The sequence below is a fragment of the Pristis pectinata genome, chromosome 16, assembly GCF_009764475.1.
Source record: "Pristis pectinata isolate sPriPec2 chromosome 16, sPriPec2.1.pri, whole genome shotgun sequence".
In the NCBI taxonomy this organism is placed as follows: domain Eukaryota; kingdom Metazoa; phylum Chordata; class Chondrichthyes; order Rhinopristiformes; family Pristidae; genus Pristis; species Pristis pectinata.
Genome location: NC_067420.1, coordinates 22,875,906 through 22,900,480, shown reverse-complemented (window position 1 = coordinate 22,900,480; position 24,575 = coordinate 22,875,906). Strand labels below are relative to the sequence as shown.

General features: G+C 38.2%; 1 protein-coding gene across 1 annotated transcript in view; it reads left to right on the top strand.

Moving 5' to 3' along the window:
* prex1 (phosphatidylinositol-3,4,5-trisphosphate-dependent Rac exchange factor 1) overlaps positions 1 to 24,575 on the top strand; it is a 167,461-nt gene that overhangs the window by 71,999 nt on the left and 70,887 nt on the right. The window contains 8 exon segments of the mRNA XM_052031374.1: positions 1,391 to 1,540; positions 7,902 to 8,049; positions 10,044 to 10,144; positions 17,624 to 17,727; positions 17,909 to 17,958; positions 19,509 to 19,584; positions 21,832 to 21,904; positions 23,072 to 23,214. Coding sequence (XP_051887334.1) covers positions 1,391 to 1,540; positions 7,902 to 8,049; positions 10,044 to 10,144; positions 17,624 to 17,727; positions 17,909 to 17,958; positions 19,509 to 19,584; positions 21,832 to 21,904; positions 23,072 to 23,214 — 845 coding nt within the window.

The following is a 24,575-nucleotide window of genomic DNA, read 5'->3' as shown; positions in this document are numbered from 1 at the left end:
GTTTACTCAAACTAATTTAGGTTTTGATTGTAATCTTCATTAGAGGCTGCTTATCCCAACTTTGCATCATAGCTGAAGCAAAAATGGCCTGGATTTTCCTGTTTGGACAGTTGTTGCACATGAAACCCTCAAGTGCCAATGGGTTCAAGACTTCAGCGCACATCCACAAGTTCCTAAATTGCCCATCGAGTTAGGAAAGCAACTTGTCTAGCCACATTGCTACAGACACTTGCTACAGAAACATGTTTGAAGTAATGTTTCTACTGGTGGTGCAGAAATCTTTTAAGGGTTATTCACTTTTTGCACTGAGAAACTTGTTCATGTACTGGTACAGGATGCATGAGACAATTCACATCTATGGCTGTGAAGGAAAGAAAATTTAAGAGAGATGAGAGAGGTAGGTTAATGAGAAATAAATGGGGGAAGGGGATCGATTGGGGTTGCTCTAAAAACCAGCATAGACTCATTAGGTCAAATGGCCACCTCCTATGTTGTGAGAAAATATGAACATTAGATTAGTTAATGATCTTAATTAGTTGTGTTTGAAGTAATGTTTCTTCTTTCGTTATATTTTGTGTCTTTAGGTTCTTTAATTCATGCATTTTTAATAATTTTAATGGATGATGCTTATGATTTTTTTAAAAATTGCTATGATAGATGAAGTTGGGGATGGGGTTTGCTGTCATTTATTCTCAGCAGTTTCATTATCAGTGCAGCTCCTGAAACGGCCATGTGATCAGGTTTTATTGTCCAAACACTGGCCCCATATAGGTTCTTGTGCATGGGTTGGTTTGAGAGAATCGCACATCTTAACAGGAGGGATCGACTGCAAGGCCCCACTCAGCAAAACCTGGGCCAATTGGGATTTTTCTGCCTTAATCACATGTGCCCTAGAAAAATGGTATTTCAGCCCATCTTAGCGACCTGTTGCTCACACAGGAACACTGGTGAACTCGTGTTCTCTGTGGAGAATGTGGTCAACTAAAACGGCAAGAGCAAAATTTTGTCCTCCTTGGCAAAATCTACCAGAGTGGAGAATTATACATGTGCATTTTCTGTCACTTAAGAGCCTAGTTCCATTGACCAATGTTCTTCACTTCCCCAGCAGGTGGGTAATACAACAAACATCCACAGCAATGAGCAATGTTGAAGTTGAGTTCATTATCATATGCACAAGTACATGTATGCACAGATGCAATAAAATAAACCTTACTTGCAGCAGCATCACATGCATGTAGCATCAGGCAGATAGCGCCATTACATGTGGTGTCGGCCTGGCATATGGCTGCTTTAGCGCGGCTGGAAAATTGGCATCAAAATCAATGTGTGATAAATTTTTGTTCATGGGCACATTTTAACATTCTTCAATTGCCTCTGTCCTTATTTATAGCTGATTACCACAGCAATGGCTATACTGTGACAAATGGCTGGAAGATCCACAACACTGCCAAAAACAAATGGTTTGTTTTAATGGCCAAAACTGCTGATGAGAAGCAGAAATGGCTGGATGCAATTCTGAAGGAACGGGAACAGAGAGAGAGTGAGTAATTTGTAATCATTATTAGTATATTTTATGGAAGTAGAATTATTAATCATCTCCTGCTGCAAGACAATTTTGAATTCATGATGTATGTATTCTTGACCACTTTCTTGGTTTGAGAGTCAATTCTTGTGGTTAAATAACTTGTAAAAGTAGTTTTACATGGTTGTCTTTCAGTACTTTTAAAGATTATCCAACAAGGTTGCATTTCATTTAAGTGTGGAAGGCCAACATTGTGAAGGAAGTTCCTCAGAATGTACTTTTAGTCTCCGATGTATTTTGTAATCTTCTTGGAAGATTAGTTTGAATGTACCTTTTTAGTTTAGCAAACATACTTGGACCAACTATTAGCAACTACTAGCCCCCACCCAAATAGCATTGCAGGATTAGCAGTTTAACTAGAAATAAAGCTGCTGTACATGGAATCAAATCCTACCTGTCATGACAAAGCAATGTTTATTAGTAAGCCAGTGCCACTTGAATGACCCAGATTTCCAAGGCCAGTGTAACCTTAGAGCATTACGCTTCTCAAATATAATGAAAACAAAAAAAAATTTGTTTGGAAATATTGGGTGTCATGATCATATTGTGGTAGTAGGATTCATTTTGCTTGCGCTGAACCTAATACTCATCTCGGAAGAGCGTAGTTAGTTTGGATGTGATAAGGCATTCACCAAATTCAGTCTTTGAAGAAATAACAATACTCATCTCGGAAGAGCGTAGTTAGTTTGGATGTGATAAGGCATTCACCAAATTCAGTCTTTGAAGAAATAACAATTGATAGAAATTTTTGTTCATGGTGCTGGAACTGGAAATGGACTCTCTCACAGCTGATCTTGGAAAATTCCTTTCATTGTGGTATTTATTGTATAAAATATTGATTTAAGGTTTGACCAAGAATCCAGTCATTGGGAAATTGGCAATCATGGTTTTGTGGTCAGGAAGTGCATTCCCAATGCAAGTTATTAAAGAAATGAAGATTTGTTGAAGGCAGCAATTGGTCTTATAACCCTTTGTTCAATTTCTGTTGAACAAAAAACATACATCAGCTCTTGCTGTCTTCTGAGCTGACTCGATATAATTTATAGAGTCATGGTTGTAGAGTGTAGAGTCACGGAAGCAGGCCCTTCAGCCCATCTTCTCTGTGCCGAACAAGGTGTCGAGCTGAGCTAGTCCCCTTTTGCCTGTGTTTGGTCCACATTCCTCTAAACCTTTCCTAGCCATGTACCTGTCTTAATGTCGTTTAAATGTTTAATTGTACCTGCCTCTACCACTTCCTCTGGCAGCTCATTCCATACACCCACCACCCTTGTGTGACACAGTTGCCCCTTGGGTCCTTTTTAAATCATTTCCCTATCACCTTAAATTTATGTCCTCCTAGTTTACGGAAGAGGGAAAATATTGTGACCATTTGAATGAGAGAATTTGCCTCCTGCGTCCCCTTTAAACCTTTCCCCTTAAATCTATGCCCTCTAGTTTTAGACTCCCCTACCCTGGGGGAAAAAACTTCGACGATTCACCTTTTATCTATGCCCCTCTTGATTTTATTTACCTCCATAAGGTCACATCTCAGCCTCCTCTGCTCCAGGGAAAAAAGCACCAGCCTATCTGGTATCACCTTATATCCCCTGCCCTTCAGTCCTGGTAACGTTCTTGAGAATCTTTTCTGTACCCTTTCCAGCTTAATGACATACTTCTGACAGCTGGCGACCAGAACTGCACGCAGTATTTTAAGTGCAGTCTCACCAACACCTTGTACAGCTCTAAAGGGAAGACCCAACTCTGGAACTCAGTGCCCTCACTGATGAAGGCAAGTGTGCCAAATATCACCTTCACCACCCTGTCCACCTGTGCTGCCACTTTCAGGAAACTCTGTACTTGTACACCTGAGTGTCTCTGTTCTACAACACTCTGCAGGGCATTATTCCACCTCAAATCCCATCTGCCGCTAGTTAAGGATGTGATATATAAAATCATGAAGGGTATAGATAAGGTGGAGGTCAGTCTTTTTCCCAGGGAGTCTAAAACTAGAGGACGTAAACTTAAGGTGATCGGGGAATGATTTAAAAAGAACACAAGGTGGTGGATACATGGAATGAGCTGCCAGAGGAAGCTGTAGACGAAGGTACAATTACAATATTTAAAAGACATTTGAATAGGTAAATGGATATCTTGGTAATCATGGATGAGTTGGACTGAAGGGTCTGTTTCTGTTCTGTGTAACTCTATGGCTCTGTACCTGTTGAAATCCCTCTGAAGGGCTTCTGCATTCTCTTTGATGCCCACACTGCCATCTAGAATTGTGTCATCAGTAAATTGTACATATTGCACCTGATCCCATCATCAAAATGAGTTTCTCAATATGTCTGAAGAGCTCTGGGTATAGCTGTGCCTCTTTGACTTGTGGAAAAGCTTTCACTTTTATTGAAAATATTAATATTTTCTCTTTTTATGTTGTTCTAAGTTTATTTGCTCAACAAGTGAATGCATTTATGCAGTGAATTTCAGACCCAAGGAACATCCAAAATTACTTGACGACAAATTGATGAAATGTATTACAGGAACTGTAATGAATATATTCACTTTACACGTGGCAATGAGATAAATTGACCAGATAATCTGCATTAATGTTTGATTAAAGGGAAATAGGTTGAGGACTGAGAAACCAAAAGTAGCTGACTAGCCACTGAAGAGAATTTTCATTAACTAAGCACCTCATTCTGTAAAACTGAAGTGTCTCACTTGGTAAGTAATCTTGGGGAAACAGCAGCTCCATATTTAATAATCAGCATGTTACTCCAGGAAACTTCAGTCAAAACCAGTGTAATATTCCTTAACTTTTGCTTTGCCTTTTAATTTTCAAGCATGCTGTATGCCTATGTGAATAGTTTTTGAATTCCTCTAAAGAGGGGAACTAATAAAGGTGTATGGACTGCAGGTCTTTCAAAACTATTGGAAACGCATGGAGCTGTGAGTGTGTTTACTGTGTTAGCCCATTTCTTCATCTACCTCCCACCCCTCTGCCACCCTCACCACCAGCACCTACAGTGCTTTCAGACCACAAACATTATAGAGTATTTGGGAATTTAATAGACTTGTGCAAATTTTCAAAACTGATCCACGACATTTGTAATGAGAATTAATTATGTATTTTCATGACATCAAACTTTGGCCTACCAACTTCATATGGTTTGAGGTAGGAAATAATATCCAGTAAAATAAATTGAAATATTTGAGGTGACGTATTAGACCAGGGGCTCTTTTTGTAATGGGAAGTTATCCACATGGAAGTTAACCTGAAGTAGAGTGGCTGAAATGCTGCATTCACATGTGGATGAAGTGCATTGCACAGCTTTCTGTCTGAGTAATGTGTTAACCTTGGTTGATCTTTAAAAATGAAGTTCCCTTTTCTTGATAGCTTTGTACTTTATTTTGCATCTGTGACAGTTTAAATGCAGCAGTCATTTGGAGTTGTGAATATGTTAATGAACTGTTTAGCTGGGTATGTGTATGTTGAACAGAGAATAAGCTCTGCAAAGTTATCACTGATGTATTCAGAGGATGATATTGATGTCCTGAATGTGCACTAATGATAACTTTGATTTAAATTGCACCTTTTTCAATGTTGTGAAGATCTTAAGTTGTTGCATGTAGGACATTGAATGGTGAACGATAGTACAAGGTGCAAACAAAACAACTGAAAGTCGGGCTGAGAAATGAAAATTTGGAAAAGCTGTTAAAATCCGGGAGGAACGTAGAAAGTTGAAGATCAAAGATGGAGTTGTAAAGCAGAGGCTTTTATCTCAATGTTTTACAGGTATAGGGACAAAATCAGAAACATGATGCTCACAGTCTTTGCTGAAAGCCTTCATAAATTTTCAGAGATATAATGGGGTGTGAAGTGGTAAGCAAGACTGAACACTGAATTAAGGAGCAGGATGGCATTGGAAAGGCTGTCTACGACATGCATCTGTCAGTGTTCGATCTGATGCTGGTGGAATAGTTTATATTGACACAAGTTTGGTGCAATGTCTGAAGATTTAACAGAAGCTTGGGGTGAGTTTCAGCGACATTTATGCAGCAATAATGAGTGAGGGAATAGGACTGGGAGCCAGCGTGGATCTTTTCAGGCAAAATAGCTTCCTGCTGTGTTGTAATAAGTATGGTTGCAAAGTGAAGTGTGTAGTGCGGCAGAAGTAAACACGTGATGGTTGCAAAGCTATTTGAAGCTTTACTTAAATATAATACTGAGTTGCACTCTCGGGTATGGCCTGAGGAAATAGTAAGAATGTCAGTCAGTGGGAAGTTGGTGGAATCTATTATTAAGGGGTAATGGTAAGGCGTATGGGAAATCAAAGACGATTAGGCAGAGCCAACATGGTTTTGAGGAAGGAAAATCTTGTTTGACAAATTTGTTGAGTTCTTTTGAAGATGTAACAGCATGGATAAAAGTAGATATAGTGTATTTGGATTACTGGAAGGCATAAAAGGTAGTTGCACAAAATGAGATTGGGGGCAATATATTGGCTTGGATAGGGTAATGGTGAATGAATGCAAAACAAAAAATTGGGACAAAGAGGTTATTTTTGGATTGATAATTGGCAACTAGTTGGCTGCCACAGTGATCAGTGCTGGGCCTTGAACTATTATTTGCAATGATGACTTGGATGAAGTGTTCAAGTGTACTGCAGCAAAACTTACTGATGGTAGAAAAAATAGGGGGGTCAGCACATTGTGGGAAGGAATGGTCAGATGGCTTATGAAGTAGGAAAATCCGCTTTGGAAGAAGGATGAAAAAGCAAATTATTATGTAAATGTATTGAGACTACGAAACTTTACAGTATTAAAGAGATGTGGGGATCCTGGGACTTGAAACACACAAAATTTAGCAAACATTAACTAGGATGACTAATGGGATGTTGACCTAATGGAGAATTTTAATGCGACGTGCCATGATGCTGGTAAGACTGTCCTTGGAGTACCTTGTATAGTTTTGGCCTTCATTTTGAAGTAAGGGAATGCTTATACTGTAGGCAATGCAGAGAAGGTTCACATGGTTGATTCCTGGGATGAAGAAGTTGATGTATGAAGAAAGGAGCTGGTTTGGTCATGGATTCTTACAGCAAGGTAACAGGCCACTTGGCCCACTGAATCCATGCTGACCATTAATGATAATGGGATCAATATGCTAATCCCATTTACACAAACCCCATTTTTTCTTCTCCACGCATTCCTATAATCTCCTCCCAGATTCTACTACTCGCCAACACACCGGAGGCAATTTACATCTGTAGAATGTGGGAAGAAACCAGAGCACTAGGAGGAAACCCACACAGAATAGTTTATGGTGAGGTTGTGATCAGTGTGATTGTCAGATGAGCAAATTGTCTTTTTGTTACCTATTTTAATTAAAAGATGGTTTAAGTAAGAGAGATTAGTTGTAATTGAGCTTCCTAGGGCCTTCAACTTGATCAGATGAGGTATTGCATAAATGATCACAGCATGTGCATTCTGTCCCAATAATTGTCAATTTTAAATAGTTTGAATGAATTTGCTCAGTACAGTTAGGACTAACCTTTTCAGTTCCACGTTTAATTAGATTGTATTTGGTTTGCCGTGTGACACGAGGGAGCTTGACCACAGTGATGACATTTGGAAATGTAACTTGTTTTGCCAATTAGACTGATACTTAATAGTTAGTTGTAAAGAGTTGAGTCATGAGTAGAGGCTGTGGGGGATTTAAAGGAGCATAAAATTGAATGAATGTACAGTCCCTGGCTAGTCCAACAGTTGAAAGAAGTGCATTGCAATAAATGGCTCACACTTCACTGTGAGCCTCTTTCAATGCATCACCTTATGGAACAAATTTGATCTCTTAATTAGGTTAAGAACCTATGTGTTATGTACCTAAGGTATAGAATGGAGTCTTAGAAGTGAACAAACAGCTGCCTTTCTCAAAAATATGCACCTTTGGTTAATTGCTTGTCGTATTCAAGGATTTAAGGAAGCAAATTTGTTGAAAGAGCACAATGAGAAAGCTGACCCTACAAATTATAGACGTGCAGAAGGACAACGAGGGAAAAAGAATTACTTTCCTCTCTTAGAAACATGCAAGAATTTGGATTGGATAAAGGGGGAGTTAGAATATTGCTTTGCCCTCCATTTTGCTTGTGATTTTTACCTCGCCCCTGTGAGAGAATATTCAGTGTTGGTGTGCCTTCATTGACAAAACAGCACTAAGCAGCTTAATTTAGTTTAACTCAAATAGTTGTGCTTTTAGTTTTAAGCAATACACACAGTGGAATACTTTGAAGAATTTTCTATGAATTTTTTTTACATACCTCTCGCCTTCATTCTCTAGGTCTGAAATTGGGCATGGAGCGTGATGCGTACGTCATGATCTCAGAGAAAGGAGAGAAACTCTACCACATGATGATGAACAAGAAAGCAAATCTTATCAAGGACAGGAGGAGAAAGTTGTCTATAGTCCCTAAGTGCTTTTTTGGCAAGTAAGGCCTCATCAATTTTCATGCCCTATTCATGTAACTAGAAAAGCTAAACATTGGATTTCCTGTAGACTTTAATATTATTTGCCAAATCAGATACACTTTATGGGTCCTCATGTTATTTAAGCAACAGTAATTAATCAAGTTTTTGTTTTAAATGGGTGCTGAATGAATTTTCCAAAAAATTTAAAAATTGAAGTAACACAAATAAATGCAAGATAAATACATCTGTATTAAATGTTATCATGCACACAGCTTCTGTGTTACCTTAACTTTCATTAATCCCACTGCATTCTGTTGTAAATTATACTTGCGCAATGATTACCAACAAATGGCATCATAAATTCAGCTTGCTTTTGAATGCATGAGTTCTGCTGAATATGGTAATTTGTTTTCTGTATTTGCTTTGAAAAGTACATGTTGCAGAGAGAGTATCCTGCCAATAGCTTTTGAATTCAATTTATGAATGATCCCTTGTAGTCACTGTAGATAGCAAGTTATAGTTTGTCTTTTGCACAAGTGGAAAATACACTTGGAATTGCATCAAGAGTGATCTAATTATTTTGCAGGAATTTGAAATGAGTGCTCAGGAAGTTTATGCTTTTTTTTCTGGTACTAATTATCAAGGTGTATCTTTCAATTTTATTTGAGAAAATGTTCAAAGAATAAAATGACCAATGCTGCTAATATAAGTTAGTAGAATTACGTTGCTGGTACCCTTGCGGTTTGCAATTACCCTTGCTCTTGATTAATTTATGATCTCTTGCGTAAGGGTGATGAAAATATAGATGTCTGTTTCAATTGCTGTACCTACAGGTACAAGCTGCTCCTTCCAAAAGTAACACAAGTATATTAAACAATCCAGCAAAGTGAAAGTCAAGTTTATTGTCATGTGCACAGGTGCAATGAAAAAATTACTTGCAGCAATATCAAAGGCACATGGCATCATGTAAGCAGCATTCACAAGAAAAACAGAAATTAAACACAAATTGTACACAACTTTTACAAAAAAGAACACAAGTACAATGAATAAAGCGAAGTCCACTTCAGTGCAAAGCGATCCAAGTGGTCGTGGTGTTGTGAGACTGTAGTGATTCGGGTTTTGCTGGTCGGTTCAAGAACCGAACGGTTGAAGGGAAGTAGCTTCTTGAACCTGGTGGTGTGGGACTTCAGGCTTCTGTACCTCCTGCCTGATGGTAGCTGCAAAAAGATGGCATGGCCCAGATGGTGGGGATCTTTGATGGATATTGCCTTTTTGAGGCAGCACCACCTGTAGATACTACCAATGGTTACAATGCAAACATCTTGTTTTAATATTGACTAAATATTGTACATCCTCGGCTTTATTACATCAGTGACAGTATCTTCTGTATAAAACACTGGTGATAAAGACCAACTCCCATTTTAAGTTTAAATGCTTCCATTTAGTTGTATATGATTGGAATTCTTGTTGGTTATTGGCAGCTTGGTATATATGAGTGATATTTGAGTTAATGAAAAACTGATTTTTTTTTTTCTGGCTATTGAAAAAGCTGCTGCCTGGCTACAGATCAAATTCAATCTAGAAGAAGCCCAGTTTGAGAATTAGGCACTTGTTGGAGGTTATGAATTGTGCCAAAGTAACTCTTGGATTTGTGTACTTTTAGATGGCAGCTAGTACCAGGAAATGAACATGCAGCTTAAAACAAAAATCTTGCTTTCTATCTACAGCAGCTTGACATTTAATTAAGGATACTTTCTTTTGAAGAATAGTATACCATAATTTGACTTCCTTATCCAATTAATAGAGACTAACTTTTTACTGCTTTATAAGTATTTGTTGTGATAATACCTTGATGTTTCTGGAAGTGTTTTTTCTGTGCTGGTTTTCAAAAAAAAATCAAGATTCAGACTAAAGTTTTGTATCTTTTTAAATAAACAATGCTAATTAGACTATTTAGAGACAATGATTTGTGGTGCATACCAACTGAAATTTCTGCTTAATATTCTGTTTCCAGTGAATTTGTTTCCTGGCTGATGGAAATAGGCGAGATCAGTAAAGCCGAAGAAGGAGTGAATCTGGGTCAAGCCTTGCTTGAGAATGGCATTATTCATCATGGTGAGTATGTTCAGGCAATCTTGGAACATACACTGAAAAGGAAGGCTGTACTTTCTTCCTTCTAGGTCTGAGGCAGCTGTCAATGATGAACCATGAAATCATCCATCTTGAATGAATGAATACATTTTCTGGCAACTGGCGTGAACAGAGCTGCACCTAAAGATGAAGTTTATTAACACCTGTTGTCAGATTGATTTAATTTATCTGCATTTTTAACAAATTATGTTCTTCATGATATGGAACATGACCATGCACTATATTGCAACAAGATAACTTTGATCACAGTGCATTGTCTTATGGTGTATATATCTGGTGTTTTACTCTTTATCATATAGAACATCATTTGTTTCTCAGTGCAGTAAACAGTGACTTGCACAATGTACATTTGGGCTACTGAAATTCCCCTCCCCCTCCACCATTGAATATCTTTGTACAAAGCAGGATCACATGACTGAAGCACCGGCAATATGGTATAATTTTATCTTGCTTACCTGCTAGAAAATTAACTTGTTTAATTGCCCTTCCATTTTACACTCTGCTCCCCACTTAATTTTATTTTCCATTGTCCTTCAAATGGTTTTTGAAATCAATGACTTCAAGAGTTGAAACAGAATCTGATTGGTGCATTGTACAGTTTTAGTGTTTTCTGAGTAGCAGATGACAGCTGCATACTTTGCAGGCACCAATGTGAAGAATGAAAAATTAAACTTGGTTAATTAAGGAATGTTGAGGATTTCCCACCCAGAGTCCTGATCGGTCATCAGATTTCTAATCTTTAATGTTTTTTTTGCTTTGCCGGCTTTATTTTAGCTATTTAGTGTTTATAGTTTCATACAGAGATGTTGTCCAACAATTGTTAATACAGATGATAGCCACTGAAAAGTAGTCTTCTACTTTAAATTTTGAAATGATACATACTAGGTTTTGTTGGATATTCGTGTTGGAAATGAGAAATGCAAATTTCAGGTTGAATTTGTTGAAGGATGACTTGAGAGAGATCTTAGAGATTGAAGAATAAATGGGAATTGAAACAACACTTTTCAACAACTCAGGACATCCAGCAGTGCTCAGCAAAAAATGAAATATTAGTGCAAGATAGTCACTGTTTGAAAAACAACTGTCAATTTGTGCAGAGCAAACTCTCAAATAGTAATGTTATCATTAATATGACCAGATAGTCTGGTTCAGAAATATAGCTCTGCTCTTCAAAATAGTGCCAAGAGATCTTCTGCATCCACCTGGGAGATCTTTTTGAATAGATCTTCCTGGAGAGTTGTGCATTAATATGTCAGCAGAGCTTCAACACTGCACTGGAGTAAGCTGTCCTTCATTTTGTACTGAACGTATTATTGGACCAATTGTTGTATGACCTCTAGTTAAAAGCAGTGACTTAGTGTATCAAATCTTATTGATGTGATTGTCCATGAAAAGAGCCAAATAACACTGAGATTTTTGTTTTTGAAGCTAGCTGTCTGATGTGTGCTAAAATCCACAGTAGAAACATCACTTCTGGAGCAGGCCCATTCAGATCAGATGAGCCAAAAATGGAGCTTGCTAAGTTACTCTCACTTTCAGTGGTCTTGTAGGATATGGCTGTTCAGGAGCTCATCCAAACATGGTGTCTGCCTCTACCACCATTTAAAACGGTGATCTCCAGATCTCCAAATCTCCACAACTTCTCTGTGATTTTTTTTTTTATTTTTCCTGCTCAAATACCCTCTTGTAATCCTACCAATTTGACCTCTTTGCCAAGGAAAATTGGTAGCAGTCGTTTACCCTATTCAAGCCTCTTTATAATTTTATGCACTTCATTTAAATCTCCTTTTCTGTTGCTTCAAAATAAACTGAAGTCAATGTGATGAGTCTTTTCATAACAGTAATTTTGAGGCCTGGCAACATTTTCATAAATTTCTTCTACACAATATAATGTTATCACATCCTTGTGGTGCAGTGAACAATGCAATTCTCTAGATGTGGTTGATCTGGGATAAAACCATTCTGACTTAATCACACTGCTTTTTATTCAGGTACACTATATACTACCTTTTTTTAAAAAAAACAAAAATCTGATTGACCTGTCTCACTACCTTCAGGGATCTGTGTCCCTGCTCTCCCAGACCACTTCACTCCTCTATATTTCTCTGTGTCCACCATTTATTATGTGCTTTCTTACCTTTTTTTTCCCCCAAATGCAGTATCTTGCAGATTTCTAGACTGAATATCATTTGGCATTTTCCTGCTATTGAATTAGCTCATTGATACCTTAATGCAACCTAAGACTTTTCTCACTAGCGATTCACTTCACTTTCAATTTTGGCATGATTGACAAACACTCATGGGCACTACATTCAGAGTAATCACCAATATGTACTAAACCTGCGACAAGCACTGCCTTCCAATTGTAAATGCTCAAGTTGAATTTTAATGTCAAGTGGCCATCCCAGCCCATCTTTTTTAGCCATGTTTCAATCATGGCACAGATTGACATCAAATTTCCACATCAGTATTTTGCCTTTATTTAAAATATACCTTGCATTATAATATCAACAATAAGCACTGCCAATTTTTTGTCTTTTTTCCAACCATTGTTTACTTGTCTTCCATGCTCATGTACGAAATCTCTTCCTTCTGCACCCAGTTTTAATGATTGTCTTTTCTAAAACTGCAGCTCAGTTATTATGCCCCTTCCAAACTAGTTTAAACCTTCATTCTGTGGAAACTCTAAGCTACATAACCAAAAAATTTGCATGTGGATCATCAATTGTGGATAAGACAACTGCTGAAATTGAACCAGCTCAAACCCCACAAACTGATGGAACTGATGGAACTGGTGACTGTTGATCCACACGGGATCACTTTCCCCGCTGAGACATTGGCTTGAAGATTAAATTGGAGCTAACTTTAATGGGGAGAAGAGATCCTTCAAAGACCTACAAATTGTATCTTTTGCCCTGGCTGTCTCCCAGATGTCCTGAATGATTACACACTTGTCTCCTTCAAATATTGGATTACTGCAGCAGTGGAATGAAAAGACAAGAACTACAAGCTAATGTTACGGAATAGCAATGAATTATTAATGGAACTGCTGGGACAAACCTAAGAAGCCATAGCTTGGCCGTAAAAGTGAGCAATAGTGGAAACCATTCAATTGTAATGAAATTAGACTTTGATTCCAGGATCCATGATGACTTAATTCTATTACTTGAACTGCAGAGTAAACTTTGCTGCCAAGGTGAGCACTTGTGTCCAGATGTGAATTTCCCTTGTGAATGAGGTTGTGCATGCGAGTCAAAGGGATTGCTTTGAATAGGATGTTGTTCAGCTGCTTATGTTGGGATTGCATTCATCTGGCAATTGTAGCGAAGTCCTTTACACTCCTGTCTTGTGGGTGGTGGCAAGTTACAGGCTGTTGGATACCAATCCTTCACCTGTTTTTGTAGTCATTATACTTATGTGCCTGTTCCAATTTTCTGGTCAATGGAGACAACGGTATGTAAATGGAGAAACACACACAACTGCTTCTGTCATCATGTTAAAGGCTATTTAACAATCCATGCCCAAGCATGGTCCACACCTTGCTGCATGCAGGCAATGACTGCTTTATTTCCTGAGAAGTTATGAATGAAATAAATTGTGCATTGATCAGTGAGCATTCCCATTTCTGACCTTGGGAGCATAAAACATAAGAAAGACTAGCAGGAGTAGATCACTGAGCCTCGCAAGCCAATTCTGCCTTTCAATAAGATCATGGCTTGTTGGCAGTTTTCTGCACTGACACCAATCTTTGATTAGGTAATATCTAAAAACCTTTAAATTTTGTGTCTTGGGTATACTTGGTGGCTGAACCTCTATGTTTGCCTTGGCCAGAAACTTCCAAAGATGCACTCACCTCTGAGTGAAGTTGTTTCCTCCTACCTCTGTCCTGGATGGTGGGTCTTTTTGTTTTCGTAGAGTAGCTACAACAAAAAAAAGAGGCCATTTGGCGCCGGCTCCCTTTCACAGGGATTTTGATCTGAGTCTAGATACTCCTGCCAGGGGAAATATCATCCCTGCATCCACCCTGTAGAGCCACACTGAATTTTGTATTCTTCAAAGAGTTCGCCACTTGTTTGTCAAAATCTGAGGGGATAAGTCTGCATAATCTCTCCTTGTATGACAAACGGGAATCAATGTGCTGAACCTTCACTGTATGCAAGTGTATCCATCCTTGGTTAGGTAGATCAGACCTATCTACTTTCTCGATGCGATCTCACCAGGCCCTGTATAATTGGAGCTAGATGTCTCCATTTCTGTATTTAAATACACCTTGAAATAAAGGCCAAGGTATCATTTGCTTTCCTAATTGCTTGTTGTCCCAGCATGTTAACTTTGAGTGATTAGTATACGACACCAGGTCCCTCTGAACACAGCACATTTCAATCTTTCCACTTTAAAAACTACTGTCTTTATACTTCTAGTAACAAAAGTGGGTGAGATTAACATTTTTTGAAAATTCCACATGCAATGCGTTCACTCATTCACTTAGCCTCTCTGTATCCTCTCCACACTCCACACAGTCATTTCATTTTGTATTATCAGGAAACTTGGATACGTTACACCTAGTGTGGCAGGCACGATAGTGCAGCATTTAGCACAAGGCTATTACAGCGCCAGCGACCTGGGTTCAATTCCAGCTACTGTCTGTGAGGAGTTGGTACGTTCTACCCGTGTCTGTGTGGGTTTCCTCTGGGTGCTCTGGTTTCCTCCCACATTCCAAAGACGTAAGGGTTAGGAGCTGTGGGCATACTATGTTGGCGCCAGAAGTGTGGTGACACTTGCGGGCTGCCCCCAGAACACTCTCTACACAAAGATACATTTCACTGTGTGTTTTGATGTACGTGTGACAAAAAGATATCTTAGTCCTCTCATGCAAATCACTGATGGAAATTGTGAACTGCCGGGCATTGGCACAATCTCTTTGACACTCCGCTGGTGAGTCTCCCAAATTGAAAATGACCCATTTATTCCAGCTGTTTTCTGACTGTTCTCAATCCACAACAGTATTTTACCTCCAAAGCTGTGTGGCCTAATTTTGTTTTGTAATCTCTCCTGTGGCATCTCATTAAAGGCCTTCTTTAAGCCTAAATAAACCAAATCAACTGCTTTCCCCTTATCCATTCTGCTAGTTGTTCAAAAAAAATGAAGGGATTTGTCAAGCATGATTTGCATGAAGACTGGCACAAAACATGGATCCTTAATTTCTTTGCAGGTACCTTATCTGTATAACTTCTCCAGTGTAAGGGATCCATATTAATTTATGGCAATCTTTTCCCTTTCAGATAATCATAGAAGCTCTTCACCTCTTTTGTTCCTTGCTAGACTGCTCTTGTATTCTCCTTTCTTTTTCCTTTTCAATTCCTTTTGAGTTCTGAATTTTTTTTTCCGATCCTCAGTGTTACTGTTTCTATTTTGACAATGTTATTAGCCTTTTCCTTTGATGTAACACTTTAACCTCATGGTAGCCAGATGTGCTCCGCTTTTTCTGTTTGATTTTTGTCCTTTGGTGTATGTATTTGTAAACTCTAACTCTTTAAATGTTAGCCATTGCTTGTTGACTGTCATACCTTTTACACGACTGCAGCTGGTATCTTGTTGAGGGCCATAGCTTCTATTGTTTCCAGTACATCATGTCATGTAGAGTGAATTGGATGGTTACAAAATTGGTTTTGTGATAGAATGAACCTCTGATTGTCCAAAATCATTTGATTTCAAACACTTCAGCCTTATTACCTGGACTTGTATGTGGTTCTGCTCTGTCCCAAAATGTTGATATTAATGCAGGGTTTTATTGGTGTTTGACTGTTCATGATTAGGTGTAACACTATTTCAAAGCTGTGCAGTTGTGCTAGTCTTCTATCGCATGTGTTTCTGCCTTGTAGCTTGCATATGGTTCCCGTGATGTTACTTTCCCTCTTTGGGTAGAGGTGATTGTGCTCCTGACACGTTCCCGTCTGCTCCTTATTGAGCCATGTTCCTGGCTTGATGATAATGCTAGAATGAGAGATGAATGCCAGTAGGTTGCAGATAATGAAGTGCAATTTTGGTTGGTCTTGAGCTGCAGTTCCTCATGAATCTCTAGGTTTCAGCTGCAACATGTTTTAATGTATCCTATTTAGTTTGGTGGTTGTGCATCTCTGCATGAAGGAAGATCTTGTTCATGTGGCTGTAAGGGAACAGGAGTCAGTTGTACTGCAAGCCTGAACTGGTCATCTTTGAGATCTTGACTGATCTGAATCAGAAAAAGCAAGGTTCATGGATGCACAATACTTATAGTTAACAAATACAAACTGTTGCATAACTTAATTCTTTAAAAGCCATTGCACAGATTTTGGTTGAAATCTTTTACTACCCCGTGAATGTTTGCTTTAAAATTGTGATAAAATGATAACAGATAATATGTTAAATCAGGGGAATGAATTAACCTGCTATGAAGGTATTGGTGTAAACATTCTGGATAACATACTTTTGAATATCTTATGAAGGATATTTTAAAATGATATTAATTGAGATCAACTGGTCATTTCAGGCTTTTAGGTTCCACACAAGCTGTATCCAACTCGATTAAAACCAAACCAGCACCAAGTCCCATTATTTTATGTGCTTCCTTTGCTCCTACTTAAGTGTGTACGGGCTCTCACCTCAATTGCTCATGGGGGAATGTGTAAAACATTGTTGCCTCTCTTTGAACAGAGAGGTTTTTCCTGAGTTCCTATTGGACTTATCAGTGTCTACCTTGAGTTAATGTCCTCTCATTTTGGACCCCCATAATGGAAATATTTATATTGTTTATTGTTTTCAACCCTCTCCGTAATATTTCAGAGATCTTGAATATTTCAGTCCTCATCTTCTGCTTTTCCAGAGTGAAAAATCTCAGCCTGAGTCAGTTCTCTGTTTTGTACTTCTCCTTTTTGGGGGAAACCTTATTGCCCACCTCCAGTTTCTTCTATATTTTGCACCTATATGCAGAGCAGCATTTTACAGTGTTCCAAATGTGGTTTAACCAAGCTTCCATAGAAGTTTAACAAACTTCCGCTTTTAACTCTGTTCCTCTAGAAATGAAACATTGGGCTTGGACTGTTCTTTTCAAAAGCCTCAGTAGTATCTGCCACAAGTCTGTGTGTGTATTTACCCTTGGATCCCTTGGCTTGATTCATCTCTTAGAACTCTAATTATGTGAGCAGTAAGCAGCCTCCTCATTCTTCCAATTAAAAGCCATCACCTCTCACTTCAACATGTTGTCAAGTTACAACTTCCAGAAATTTATGTGGTGGTGGGGGGGAGAGCATAGCAAGTTTTGTATCTGTCAAAATTTGTTGAGTACTACCAAGAACTTAGCCGCTTACGTAAGATAGCAGTTAAGGTTGAAAGTTATTTTAGAATTAATGGGTTGAAGGTAGTATCCTGGTCCTGGCTTCTCTAATGGATATTTTCATGTTTCAGTTTCAGACAAGCACCATTTCAAAAATGAGATGGTACTCTACAGGTTTCGGTATGATGACGGAACCTACAAACCCAGAAGTGAGATGGAAGATATTTTATCTAAGGTACTACTCCATTTACCCTAAATGCATTCTGTTCAGTTTGGTTTACTGACCCAATTTTGATCACATGTGATGTGGAGAGTGACTTGAGGAATTGGTCCACTGGCTCATCTTGGATGAAGGGTGTACACTTGAAGTGACGTAATGCTAAAGTTTTTCAGGATTTTTTTTTCCCTCTTGACAGGGCATAAGGTTGTACTGTCGATTACACTGCCTCTTCACGCCAGTGGTAAAGTGAGTTGTGTTTTATTTCTCTTTTAATTTCATGGAGGGATAAGGCTGAGTGAATGTATGATTGCCATTATAAATGAATGGCTTTCTAATATGTGACTGATAAAGCATTTCAGCTTGAGTTGTTCAGATTTTGGTGAAGTTATTTCCAAGTTCATAAATCTGTTTGCATCTATAGATTTACTTTTGCATGGAAAAATAACTTGTCCTACCACTTTATGATGTTTTCATTTATTTCCAATGTCGACATGCTGATAATGCATCAAGCAGCTACGTGAAGGCATGTGAGACTGCAGACACTGGAATCTGGACAAAAAAAGAAGAGCTGCAGGAGGAACTCAGCGGTTCAGGCAGCAACTGTGAAGGGAACTGGACAGTTGACATTCTGGGTCGAGACCATCTGGGCTGAAAGAACAGAGGGAAGATGGTCTAAAAAGGGGAGGGGTGGGCAAGTGCCAGTAAGCCATAGGTAGATCCAGGTGAGAGGGGTTGATTTTTCAATCAATTCCTCCTCACCTGGACCCACCTATGACTTGCCAGATCTTGCCTCACATCTCCCATCTCACCTCTATTCTGGCTATCTCCCTTCTACTCTTTCAGTTCGGATCAAGGTCTCAACCTGGAATGTCAACCGTCCATTCCCTCCACAGATGTTGCGAGACCCACAGAGTACCTCCAGTTGCTTGTTTTTTTTTGCAAGCAGTTAAATGATATTATTCCAACTACTTATCACAGCTAATTCACTGTGCTATCTATCTTTCTTGTTAAGATTACACTACTCAAACATTGTTTTTCGACAGTTTATGTCTAATGTTGCTCAAGACTTCATCTACTGACCGTGTATCTATTTCCTGTCCAATTTTCACATGCGTGAATTATTTTCATTCTTTATTAAGCATTGATTTTACAATGCACTCCTACAAGTGTAGGAACGGTTTGAGAGAAAGCATCTGTATTAATCCTGATTACACTAAAGTACAGCATAATTAGTTAGGACTGAGCAGATATAGAGCACCTAAGACAAAGTAATGTACACTGCTTGTTTGCGATTAAAGCACACATATGTTGTGACACTCTTCACCAATTGTGTTGAAGATGGAAAGGTGACGATTACTGGTCCATTATTCACATTACTACTTTAATTTTTTCCCCATGAAAAGCAAGCTTTTTTTATTTCTGCTGAGAAATTGAGAGATTTGGTAGTGATGGCTCTGCACTTTGAATACTATTTAAATTCCCCAAAAGGATCTTGTAGATTGGACCTAATGCTTAGGTTTGGTTGGGATAGATCTTTTTGCAAGCATGAAAAGCACACAAGAGATTTGCAGGACTGAGGATCTTGGGTTTCTTGAGAACTTTCTTTCATTGACAGAGCAGTCCATTCTTTTAGTACCATTTATTGACATTTACTGTTAACCTAAATTGCTTGTGTTTTTTTATGTCAATGTGAGGTGAATAGTTGCACCTTGTACATAATGGGTTCTTTTGAATTTAATTCAAAAATTTCAGTTGCACTGCCAATAGTTATAAGCAAAATTATTTTTAAATGTAGGAGACCGAGATCACCATTTGAAGACATACAAGTCTGTCGTGCCAGCAAGCAAATTGATTGATTGGCTTCTAGTACAGGTAAGAAATAGTTCAGATCACGATAAATTTTTTTCTTGTAACTTGCCATAATCTTTTCCTTTTCACATTGGAATCTTGGCATTAGTACCACCTGTTGATAGATAAGATAACAACTTTGCTTTGGAAGTAGACAGTGGCGAGGTCCCAGAAATCCTTTAATGTCTACTGGAAACATGTTTTGAGCAATATATGAATTTGAAGCTGGATTCAAAGGCTGCTCCCACATTCAATGAGATTATGGCTAATGCGATTGTAACCTCAAGTCGAATCTATCCTGGCCTTAAAAAAAAAACAAAAAATCAGACTCTGCTCCCAATTGTCCTTTGAGAGTTCCAAAGATGTGTAACCCTGAGGAAAAATTTCACCTCATCTGTTTTGAAGAGGTAGCCACTTATTTTTAAACGGTTAACCCTGATTTGAGCTTCTACAACCAGAAGCATGCTCCTCCATGTCCACACTGTCAAGACCCCTCAAGGTCTTTTATGTTTCCATCAACTGTCCTTGCACACTTCTGAACTCTGACAAGACATGAGCTTAGTTTGTTCAACATTTCCTTGAGACAAATTTGGGGGGAAAGTTGAAGGTGGAGGGAAATTCAATGGCTGCCAGTCCAGGTTTTACTGCTAAAGTAGGTTAAAGGCACATGCCCTTATTATTGTGCAAACAAGTTTCCTGTTTACAGTGAGGAAGAGACATTGATTGCTGGAGGAATTGCTTTTATCTTCCACTCCTCTCGTGTAGCAGCTAATCTGCAAACTCGGCGTAAGTTTCAGTAAATGTTCAGATAATCTAACTTGGTGGTTACCAGCTGGGAACAGTGGTCTCTCCATCATCATGGTGGGGCAGAGGCAAATAGCGGATGAATACAAGAAGATTACCTCCAAAAATGACCAGATGAACTATTCTGTTTTCTTGCATTTTTGTGGTACCATAATTTCCCATAATTTTGTGATCAGACCTACAAGTGAATATATTCTGAAAACCACAGGTATGCAGTACTTGCAGGACAGTTCATAGTTCTAACTTGGTGCCACTACTTACTAAGCTGGAAGTAGGAAAAGTTGAAGACTAGTGAACGTTCACTTTACTTCTTTCCAGCCTGATCTTGGAGCTAAGGTGTACTTTGTAATACATTGGCAGTTTTAAGTATTAGAACTCTCTTTCAAACTGCACACAGGTTAATCATTTGGTCACTCCTAAAAGAATGGGAAAGCAGAACCATTCTTGTAATCCTAATTAAGGTTTCTGTGGAGTCCAGGATAACTGCATATTTTCCATCTTGTCTCTTCTGGTCAGGAGCTTCCAATGGTATGCCCTGCATCTGGAAATTGTTAGGGGTGTGAAACAACACAAGAGCCTATAGTGATGTGTTTCTGCATTTTGTAGAGGCATTCTGTATTTTTTTTTTAAAATAAAAGCTGTTAACTCTTATTTGGTCCGAGATGACCCAAAGCATCTGCACACATGGAGACATCACTGTGTTCAATCTACTTGGGGAATAAATGAACTTCAGCTTAACCGCCACACAGCAAGCTCAATTGTGTTTTTGGCTGCTGTTTTACAGAATATTTATGCCATTTGTAAACATAATGCAAAAGAGACGCTGTCAGATGTAATCTGATTCTACACTATCTTTTGGAAGGGCAATCACAAATAATGAAGCAGCAATCTAAAAACCAAACTTACTTCATCTTTTCTCACGTGACATGCTCAGAAATTATAGTAATCCTGTGAAGTTCATTGGTCAAAGTTAATGATCAGTTTGTAAATAGCTTTGGGACATCTTGGTGATTTTAGTTACTTATTTAGAATTTATTCTTAGACATCATCATTCCACTGTTACCTCCAAATTGCCAGTGTATCTTATTTCATCCAATTTCCATGTTTAAGAGAAGGACTACTTGTGGATAATTCTGGGTACTACTGTTCAAAAATAAACTTTGCATCAGCAACCAAAATCTAAGTCAGCTGTTTGTCTGAAATCATTTGTTTATGGCAAGTATCATGGTTGTAAGTGAACTTTAGATAATTGTTTCCAGATGCATTTCTTTGTCCTCTTGCCTTCTACTGCAAGTATGCATAGCTTGAGATTTTACTATTTTAAAACACAGCAAAGATGTATGCTGTTTCTGTTAAGTTTGTTGTTTAAACAAAGAGAGTGCACTTGCTAAACTTAGATTTGCAATTGCATGCCGTTGGTTTACAAAGAAAGTCTCTTCGGATATAAAAATGTCATTTTGTTGCTAGGGCGACTGCCAGACTAGAGAGGAAGCGGTCACGCTCGGTGTTGGACTGTGTAATAATGGCTTCATGCATCACGGTAATCAATCAAAGAAACAAAAGAATCTTTCAACAAATGTGTTTTCAGTGAGAATGAGAGTTCATCATAATCAACTTGACAGTCATTTCTTGGAGTGTCCCACAGTTCTTTGTTCTTTTTGGACTTTATATTTTATAATTTGGGCACTTTAACACCACTCCTTCCCCTCCTCCCCATCAAATAGTTCGTTCACATCACTAGCAGATTTGATTGTGGACTTCCCCATTTGTGGACTAACTATAGTAGGGTGGGATGTGGGCAAAGTGGTTTGTGTCATATCCTTGTGCTCTTCCACAAAAGTGGCTAACAAACTTCTGCTCAATTTAAGCATTTAGCTAGGAACTCATGAAAAATCGTGCTTTGAGAAGTTGCATTGAAATCCACAATTGCAAGTTGAGCAAATCTCTTGACTGCTTGTCTTTCTTTCCTGACAATGTATTGACACTTCTGGTTATCCTATCTCCTGATTTAGTTGAAAATTTAAAACCAGTTCATTTTGATTTTTTTTTGTAATAATAGTTTCATTTATGAGAGGTGAGTTTTGCAGGCAAGGCCAGCATTTATTGCTCATCCCTCATGGCTCTTGAAAAGGTGACGACGACCTGCTATCACCTTGACTGTTTGCGGCCAATTGGCAAAAGTAACACCACGCGATTGTTAGATAGGAAACTTTAGGATTTAGACCTGTGACTGAAGAATGACAATTCTCAGTTTGGGTCAATCCTTGCAGTATAGAACTGCAGACATGAAATCCTGCTCGTGATTGTTACTCTTGATTTAACTGGTGCTTCTGGTATAATAACAAGTGTCGTTCCATTTTTTTTTTGGTTGAAATTTTATCTTATATTTGATAGAGTTGTCCATGTAGGGCTGAATTCAGATGTTGAGCCGCAGAAGGGGAATGCCATTTTTCATGTTTTGAACTGAACCAAAAGACTTGTGTCCTCTGTTCCATCTGTAGTTAAGAGACATTTTTAGCTAAATTTAATTTTATTGCTGTTCTTAATTACGTGTAGACAAACTTGTTGAGGTGAATTGTTTGAGTTACATTTAATCTCATTTGGGTTTTTAAGCTTTGTAGTAATAATATGAAGTGTTCAAATCTCAGTTATTTAATCATGTTCACTTAAATTAAAATTGAATATTAATATTTTTTTATTCCAATAGTATTAGAGAAAAGTGAATTTAAGGATGAATCGCAGTTTTTTCGTTTTTACCCTGATGAAGAAATGGAAGGGACCAGCTCCAAAAACAAACAGCTGCGCAATGACTTCAGATTGGTTGAAAACATACTTGTTAAATCCCTTCTGGTAAGCAGATAAATGATTGTTTTTGCATTAGATAGGGGAGACTTTTCCATTCTGCTATCCAAGTATTGCAGATGATGGATTGGAAACAATCGAGCAAAATGCTTTACATAGACTGATTAGGTCATTGTTTAGGAAGTTAACCTTGTAAATACTTGATGCTTTATATGTGGTTATATGATTTTTAACTTGTAGAAGGTGATGCATTTGATTTACAATTGTGAGAATGGAAAGCAAGTTTTAGTCTGCTTGTGTTTGATTTCATTCCAAGCATTTCCTAATTCATTTTGTGTTTTAAGTCTGCATATGAATTTTTTTGTCCTTCTCTATTTTGATTATTTGTATGACTTGTAAGACCTTGTTCCCTGCCTACACAATCATACAATGCTGCTTTGGCACTGGAGAGACCAGGCAAACTAGTACATGCTCATTTAGATCAAATGCTGGGAGTTTTGAAATAGGAATTTGATTTCCCCATCCCCAACCACCATCTACATATTAGACTAAACGAGTTTTCTTGTATTTAACTCCTCCCCTCCATTTGGTTTCCTCCTCGTAATGATTTTTTTTAGCCATTTGTGATTGTGATCCAGTTACAGTAAATTGCTCCATTGAAGTGGAATTACAAGTGTAAGAAACCTTGCATTGTATAGGGGCAAAGGTTTCATGCTTCAGGATAAGATGATGTGAAGAATGGGGTTGGAATCAATCCCATGTAGGTAAGTTGTGTTTGATTGGCTTTGGGGTCTTAGCTAACTGAGATGTTGCAAAAAGCAACATTGGAACCTCCACCTGTGGGATGAGTCTGGATCTGCAGTAAGGTAGTTGGTGGTATGTCAGCCAGCTTGAACACTGCTGCACAACTATTGAAATATATTTTTTGAAAACATGATTTGTTGCCAGACTTAATTGCTTGGTGAAATTAGTTTTTTGGTTGAGTCAGAGACATTCTAATATTGGTTGTAATTTCAACATGAATGTCTGCCTTTTGGATTAGCATGGCATAGATTGCTATGCTTCATAATGCATTAGCCCTCAGACAGAATCTGGAGAGGGATACTTCAAGGTAGGCCCTGCAAAAGTGAACAGATATTTTTAAGAAGTGCACCAGGTATTCGGCATGTGTGTTCAGTGGCAATAATAGCTAAAGTTAGAGTAAAATTCACGAAGATGGTCTTCATCCTGTGGATGGATGCAAATTGTAAATGTAGAAATTTGATTGGAGCTTGCTGATTTTCAAATTTCGAGAAAGAGTGAGGAAATAATTGTGCACTAGAAATGTCAAGCTGTTGGATGTTAAGTTTTTAAAAAAAAAATACAACTGATCTTCTGGTAATAACTTGCCTGATTAAAAAGCGAAGTTC